The 8335-nt window shown below is 46.4% G+C and overlaps 1 protein-coding gene across 1 annotated transcript; it reads left to right on the top strand.

Moving 5' to 3' along the window:
• The first annotated feature begins 649 nt into the window (after window positions 1-649).
• On the top strand, window positions 650-6794 carry c2cd4a (C2 calcium dependent domain containing 4A). Its single transcript, XM_043680653.1, has 2 exons — window positions 650-932; window positions 5617-6794. The coding sequence occupies exon 2, from the start codon at window positions 5706-5708 to the stop codon at window positions 6711-6713; it is 1008 nt and encodes a 335-aa protein (XP_043536588.1). The 5' UTR covers window positions 650-932; window positions 5617-5705; the 3' UTR covers window positions 6714-6794.
• The last annotated feature ends 1541 nt before the right edge of the window (window positions 6795-8335 follow it).

Raw genomic sequence — 8335 nt, 5'->3', positions numbered from 1 at the left:
CTGACCATGCATGACATCTTTAATACCTTTGACAACCCCGCAGGCTGACCAGCGATGAATGTCTGTAGTAATTGATAAAACCTTGAAGTATCCTTGGTGATAAAGCTGCACTTTACAACTCCATCAACAGTACATTAAAAGATCAAAGCGAGGAAAGGTCCACTTGCACACACACATACACCTTCACTGCCTTACAAGGTCACCTGCCTAAAACATGTGCGAATGTTTGCAATTTAAGATCCAGCTGGGGGATCGGGAGCAATGTCAAACCTTCACATTTCCTGTTAGTTTGCTTTAGTGACCGTGCTTTTTTAAAACAAAAATCCCATTGCTTCGTATCTAAGCAACCCCCTCTCTCTCTGTGGTAGGGAACTGAGAAATTACACACCATGCTACAATTAATCGGCATCTGTACTTTTTCTGTAACTGTTCAGTCGGACTTTTGCAATTTCACCTCCCCAGTATTTGCAATTTAGTGATTTTTATGTCATCCCTCTCAGTAAGCTGCTGTTGCCATCTGGTGAATGGATTAGCCTGATACCATTGGTCAGAAAATAATAAAGCCAGGATTTGCAGGCTGATTGGTTTAGCTTATGAATGAGTGTGACCAATCGGTTCAGCACCTGCTCTGAGTCACCCATTGGTTTATAAAAACAAAGTGTGGCACTGAGTGACCAGGAGACTGGACTGTGCAGAGTGACCAGGAGGTTGAATAACACTTCACAGAGTGATCAGGAGTCTGTGCAGAGTGACCAGGAGACTGGACTGTGTAGAGTGACCAGGAGGCTGAATAACACATCACAGAGTGACCAGGAGACTGACCACAGTGACCGGGGGTCTGGACTATACCAAGTGGCTGGAGAATGATCCATTGAGTGAACAGAAGACTGGAGATTGTTGTACAGAGTGATCAGGACTACTCACCTTTCCAAGTAAATATGTCTTAAATTTGCAATTTATACCGAATTGTGAGTTGTAGATATTGTGAAGTAAGATTGTGTGACAAATTGCAGAAATAATAAACATACAGAACTGCTATTCAATTAGCAAATGAATTTCAATGCAGCTAAATGGGAGGTGGGGTGTTTTGTTTGGAACAATGAGGAATCAATATTTTGCTTGGATAGAGTCTAAAAGGGGTAGAGGAATCTGGGCTGTCGACAGGCGCATGTCTCAAAGTAGCAAGATGGGTTAATATTGATAACATAAAAATACAAGATGGAGTTTACTTCTTGAAGACTATGACTGAAAGAACGAGAAAGTCCAGTTTAATTTGGATTGTAACAAAAACAGAAGTTGCTGGAAAGGCTGAGCAGGTCTGGCAGCACCTGTGGAGAGAAATCAAAGTTAATGTTTTGGGTCTGGTGACCCTTCCTCAGAACTGATGGTAGATAGGAAAATGTTGGATTTTATGCAGAGGATTGGGGGTTGGGGGGGCTGGTGGTGGTGGTGGGAAGGAGTAAATGATAGAGTGGGGGTGGGGGGGGGGCAGGGCCCAAAGACAGAGAAAAACAGTCGGACCGACAAAAGTGTGGACAACAGCCTGGCTCAGAGAGTGAATAGTCATTACTGGGGGCTAACAATGGGTTTTGTGTAATAGATAACAAGATGTAATATGATAACAAGACCAGGCATGGGGTAAGGACTTGGGAAAGTTCAAGCCCTAAAGTTATTGAACTTGATACTGAGTCCAGATGGCTGCAGGGTCCCCAAGCGGAAAATGAGATGTGATTCTTCCAGCTTGCACTGAACTTCCCTGGAACACTGCAGCAAGCCTGAGACAGAGATATTGGCCAGGGAACAGGGTGGTATGTTAATGGAAGGCAACTGGGAATTTGGATTGAACCTTGTCTGGATCTCACATGAAGCACAGTGAATTGTTCTGGTCTCCATCTTATGAGAAAGCTAGAACCTCTCAGTTCCAGTATCATCCTTCTGAATCTTTTTACAATTTCAGGCAAGACTGGGGCAAGGGTTCTTTTCTCTCAAGAGGTGAAAGCTCAGAGATGACATGAGAGACCCTGAAAATGGTAGCAGGGGCACAGAAAAGTGGCTCCTAATTCCACGGAATGCAAAACCTGGAACCACAAGTATGAGGAAGTCACTAATAAATCCAGTCTGGAAATCAAGAGAACTCTTTCAGCTGCGGGAATGTGCACCGTGCTGCTGTTGGAAATAGTTGAGGCAAGCAAAGTAGGGACGTTTAAGGGGGACCCAGCTAAGGGAGAGAGGCGATCCAATGGATATACTGGTGGCATTACATGAAGAGGTATATGAGGAGATTTGTGTGGAGCATTAACCTGACAGCAGACAAATGGGCTAAGTGGCCTGGTCTGTAAATATGTTGTAATTTGCTGACTCGCTGCACATTGTACAAAATTTTACTCCATGATTAAAATAGGAAGAATGTTGTACTGAGTGAGTGACCACACACTGGACAGCTATGAAGTGGGGCGCCGTGACTCTGGTGAATCTTGTACTGAGTGCACAGGCAAGATCCGGCAGATCCTGCAAATCGAAAATAAAATCAGAAAATGGTGGAAAAATGCTCAGTGGGTCTTAGAGTCATAGAAGTCTACAGCACAGAATAAAGTCTTTTGATCCAATGAGTCTTTGCCAATCGAAAACAGGCTCTTAACTATTTTGATCCCATTTTCCAGCACTTGGTCCATAGTCTTATGTGCTTTGGCATCACAAGTGTACATCTAAATGCTTCTTAAATGTTGTGAGGGTTTCTGACTACTCTTACTACTCTGACAGGCAGTCCGTTCCAGATTCCCACCACCCTCTGGGTGAAAAGAGTTTTCCTCATGCCTCCTTTTCAATCCATCTGGCAGAAGCTGGTGTAATTGGGACAGTTTGAGCGTTACAGGCTGAATGTGTCAAAACTGGGAAACAGGTGAAATGGTGTAGGTCCCAAAGTGGGGAAAGAAGATACAGGAAGGTCTATGACAGGGTGAAAGGCAGGATGTTGCTGTTAGAAGGCTGAAAGCTAGAAGGTGTGTTGTTGATTTCAACAATCAACCTGATATTGATCTATTATTGATGAATAATAGCAGAATCACCACTAATAGTATGATGCCCCAGTGCCGGTCAGGGGGGTTTAAGGTTAGAAGTCACACAACACCAGGTTATAGTCCAAGAGGTTTATTTTAACTTACAAGCTTTTGGAGTGCTGCTCCTTTGTCAGGTGGAGTCAACACCAATAATTGCTGTGTTCCCATAGTCTTACCAGACCATAGGGACCGCTAGGAGAAAGTGAGGACTGCAGATGCTGGAGATCAGAGCTGAAAATGTGTTGCTGGAAAAGTGCAGCAGGTCAGGCAGCATCCAAGGAGCAGGAGAATCAACATTTTGGGCATGAGCCCTTCTTCAGGAATCATAGGGACTGCTCCCTCGTTAGAGAGAGAAGCAACTGGTGGTGATTTAACCTGAGGGCCAGCAGACCTCAGGTGAAGGAAGAGGAGAGTCCTACATAGTAGCTTTAAACTGGTGATAGCAATTGAACTCACATTGTTGGCATCATACTGCTCTATAAACCAGTAATCCAGCCAACTGAGCTAAACCGATTCCCAACCCTAATAATAGCCATTGAACAAAGTGTAAAAATAAGTGATGATTTTGAAATTGTTGAGTTCAATGATGAGTCCTGAAGGCTCTCCAGTTGAAAGATGAGGTGAAGCTGGGCTTGATGGAATACTAAGGAGGTCAAGGACAGGTAGGTGAGAGTGGCAGCAAATGAGCTATGAGGAGAGTTTGGAAAAACATGGATTGTTTTCACTTGAACATCGAAGGATGAGGGGTGACCTGACAGAAATTTAGAAAAGGCCAGGATAGAACGGATAGTCAGTCTTTTTTCTGGAGTAGAAATGTCAATTGCTAAGGGACATAGATTTAAGGTAAAATGAGGTAAATTTAAAGGAGATGCCAGGGGCACTTTTATTTTATACAGAAGGTGATAAGTGACTGGAATGCCCTGTTAGAGGAGGCAGTGGAGGCACATAGAATAGCAACGCTTGAGAGGCGTCTTGGCAGATAGATGAATACAGGGAGCTGAACAGTGTAGAGGTAAAAGGTTTTTAGTTGAGAAAGGTGTCATGTGTCAGTGCAGTCTTGGTGGGCCAAAGAGCCTGTTCCTGGACTGTGCTGATCTTTGTTCAAAGTAGAGAAACAAAATGACAGGTGACTGGAGGCTCAGGGTCAGACACGTGGACCGAATAGGGATATTTCGCAGTCTGCATTTGTTTTCCCCATTGTAGAGGGCACTTTGTTGTGGGCAGTTGGGTACAGTAGAGTAGATTGAAAGCAGGCACAAAGACGTTACTGACTAATTAGGAGGAGTGTTTGAGGCTGGTGTTGTATCTCTCGTTCCTGCATCAACAGGTGTTTTGTGAAGAGAGTGGGCTATTAGGGGTGACTGAGGAGTGGTCCAAGGCATTGTCGAGGGAATGGTCCCTTTTGGAATGCTGAGGTGGAGGTGAAGGAAAGATGTGTTTACTGGTATGGTATCATACTGGAGGCAGGGGAGACAGTGGAGGATGATTGAATGTAGGGGTTGGTGGAATGGAAGGTGATGCCTAAGGGGAGCCTTATCATGACTCTGGGGAGTAGGGGGACCTGTGAGAGCAGGTGTATGGCTAATGGGATGAATCCAATCAACCATGGAGGAGGGAAATCTTCTTTGAACACATTTTCTGAAGGCAGTCTTGCTTTTCACCTCTTCTAGGCTCACCTTCATACCCATATCATCTTGTTTTTCCTTGCACTGTCACATCTTCTGTCATATAGTCTGACCTGCCTTCCACCCGATCATAGATACTCCCCATTGTTCTTTCTTCTAAGCTCCTTCCTCTTTCCCTGCCTCTGCATCTGCTCAAAATCTTATCACATTGATTGCCTTGTCTGGCTCCCATGTTTCTAGTTGATGACTTTTCAAATATTTTGTTTCCCTCAATTTGATCTGCTGGACATTTTGAGCATTTTCTGTCTGAGACTGAATAAATTTCCATTGAGTGACCAGGTTAACGTGGTGCTCTGTAAGACAGGTAGCTGGTGGGAAAGAACTCATCCTACAATTGCTCTCTATGCTTACTATCTGAACCTATTGTTGCAGAGCACCCTTTTTGCCTTGGAAGGTGTTGTCACCCTAGGGCAGCAGTGCCTGCATTGAGATTTGCCTACAGATGCCTCACAGCACCAGGCACCTGGGCTCAATTCCATCCTCGGGTGACTGTTTGTCTGTGTGGAGTTTGCATGCTCTCCCCATGTCTCTGTGGGTTTCCTCTGAGTGCTCTGGTTTCCTCCCACAGTCCAAAGATGTGCAGATTAGGTGACTTGGCATGCTAAATTGCTCACAATGTCCAGGGATGTGCAGGCGAGGTCGATTAGCCATGGGGAATGCGGGGTTACAGGGATTGGGTGGGATGGTCTTCAGACGGGCAGTGTGGACTCAATAGACCAAATGGCCTGCTTCCATTGGATTTGATGATTCTGTGTATATGTAAGAACCTCTCAGATAGTGTTGTCTCCATCCTTTCTGCTTTGTTTTGGGAGGCCAGAGTTATTGGGTGGATTCTCACATACTCAAAGTAATTCTTATCTTCCTTCTGTTTGCAGACTGACAGTGAATCTTCCAGTCAGCCCGTTTCGAATTCCTCCTGGTCTCCTGCTCCACCAGGCCGGATTGGAGCCCTGCAACAAGGACCATGCTTTATATTAACATCTTGACCCCTGACTGTGTCCCTGACTTTTTCATCCCACCCAAGTTCACTCCCCAGCAAACTCTTCAAAGACTGGCTCCGGGTATGAGTCCGTCCACTGCAGAGCAAGGCCTCGGGGAGTGTTGCACCGCAGTGCCTGAATGTCGGGGTCACTTGAGCCATGAGATAGCTCCAGAGGATGGTTTTGCAGTTGGAGACAGCACAGATTGGGACCCCACGTCCCAGGCTGCCCTGTCACTGCCACATTTTCCCCGGGCCCACACCCCTTACGGTTTCTGCCGGTTACTGGAGAGCCCACACACCAGGCGGAAGGAGTCAATCTTCCATGACCAGGAAATCTCCGTAGGGTCAGTGTTCCCCTTCGCCCAGCTCCCTGCCCCTGGTCCTGCAGGCAGCAAGCCAGGCACCTCTCCCGAATCACCCCCTGCCACTCTATCCCGGGCGCTGAGCAGCCTCCTCATTTGGAGCCAGAAGAAGGTACCGGGCGGCTCAGCGAGGAAAGGGCCACAGAGATGCAACTCCCTCTCCAGCTCCACGGATAGCAGCCCAGACCACAGCCCCAGGTCAGCTGGTGCTCCCTTCGCCCCAGGAACGGTGACCCTCGGGCGCAGCCTGACCAAGGAGAGCACTGTCGCACTGGGGGACACTGGCATCTTGCGGCTGCGGACTGAGTATTGTGGCGGCAGACAGCGGGTCTGGATCCGCCTGCTGAGTTTGGAGGGTCTGTACGAGCAGTACACTGATTGCCAGACCATCAGCTGCTGCCTGACCCTCGACCTGCAACCGGGTAAAGGTCAGAAGCAGCAAACTGCCACCGTTCGCAGAAGCAGGAATCCAATCTTCAACCAGGACTTCTTCTTCTTTGGAATCCCTGAGGAAGAGTTGCACTCCAAGTTTTTTAAAATCAAAGTTATTAATAAAGCCTCCAGGATGAAAAGGGGCTGTATACTGGGAGTGTGCCAGTTGTGTTTAGCCAGTCTTTTACCGCTGTAGGTGCTGCATAAAATGTGTCGTGCTCCGTCTTTTCAAGTGCTGTTTTTATTTAAATTAACATTAAAGACAAATCCGTTCTGAGTCAGTTGTTGTGATGTGAATGTTAAACCAACAAAACCCAGGCTTGGGAGCAGAGGTTTGTCGTTGTGTTGTGGCTAGTTATTCGGGGAATTCTTGAGAATTTATCACTGAGAGTGCGAGAGATGTACTGCACGGAAACAGACCCTTCAGTTCAACTCATCCATGCTAACCAGATATGCTAATTAATCTAGTCCCATTTGCCAGTAATTGGCCGACTTCCTTCCAAGCCCTTCCTAATCATGTACCCATCCTTTTAACTATTGTAATTGTACCAGTCGCCACCACTTTCTATGGCAGCTCATTCCAAACACACTCTACATGAACAACGTGCTCCTTAGGTGCCTTATAAACAGAAATGAGGAGGCTGTTTAAGGAGCACTTGTGAGTGTTGGATAACGCTGTCCCATTGAGACAGGCAAGGAATAATAAGGTGAAGGGGTCTTGGATGACAAGGGCAAAGGAGCTTCTCCTCAAGAGGAAGAAGGAAACTTGCTTAAGGTTGAGGAAACAAGGCTCTGACACAGCTTTCGAGGATTACAGGGTATCTAGGAAAGAACTCAAAAATGGACTGAAGAAAGCTAGGAAGGGGCATGAGAATGCCTTGGCGGGAAGGATTAGGCAAAACCCACTTATGTGAGGAATAAGAGAATGATCAGAAAGAGGGTAGGGCTGATCAGGGATAGTGGAGGGAACTTGTGCCTGGAGTCTGAAGAGGTAGGGGAGGCCCTAAATGAGTGTTTTGTTTCAGTATTCACGAGAGAGAGGGACCTTGTTGATAGTGAGAACACCGTGGACCAGGTTAATAGGCCTGAATAGATTAATATTAAGAAAGTGGATGTGCTGAAAACTCTGGGAAGCATCAAGGTAGATAAGTCCCCAGGGCCGGACAAGATATATCCAAGGTTACTATGGGAAGTGAGGAATGAGGTTGCTGCACCTCTGATGATGATCTTTGCATCCTCACTCTCCACGAGAGTAGTACCGGATGATTGGAGGGAGGTGAATATTGTCTCTCTGTTCAAGAAAGGGAATAGGGAAATCCCTGGGAATTACGGACTGGTCAGTCTTACATCTGTGGTAAGCAAGGTAATGGAAAGGATTCTGAGAGACAGGTTTTATGACTATTTGGACAAACATAGTTTGATTAAAGATAGTCATAGAGATGTACAGCATGGAAAGAGACCCTTCGGTCCAACACGTCCATGCCGACCAGAACAGCTGCCAACCCAATCTAGTCTGACCTGCCAGTACCCGGCCCATATCCCTCCAAACCCTTCCTATTCATATACCCATCCAAATGCCTCTTAAATGTTGCAATTGAACCAGCCTCCACCACATCCTCTGGCAACTCATTCCATACACGTACCACCCTCTGCATGAAAAAGTTGCCCCTTAGGTCTCTTTTATATCTTTCCCCTCTCACCCTAAACCTATGCCCTCTATTTCTGGACTCCCCGACCCCAGGGAACAGACTTTGCATATTTATCCTATCCATGTCCCTCATAATTTTGTAAACCTCTATAAGGTCACCCCTCAGCCTC

The sequence above is a fragment of the Chiloscyllium plagiosum genome, chromosome 40, assembly GCF_004010195.1.
Source record: "Chiloscyllium plagiosum isolate BGI_BamShark_2017 chromosome 40, ASM401019v2, whole genome shotgun sequence".
NCBI classification, from domain to species: domain Eukaryota; kingdom Metazoa; phylum Chordata; class Chondrichthyes; order Orectolobiformes; family Hemiscylliidae; genus Chiloscyllium; species Chiloscyllium plagiosum.
This window is presented reverse-complemented; position numbering and strand designations above follow the sequence as displayed.

Excerpts from the sequence above, each read along its gene's own strand:
- c2cd4a (XM_043680653.1), top strand. The coding sequence starts at position 5,706 with ATGCTTTATATTAACATCTTGACCCCTGACTGTGTCCCTGACTTTTTC.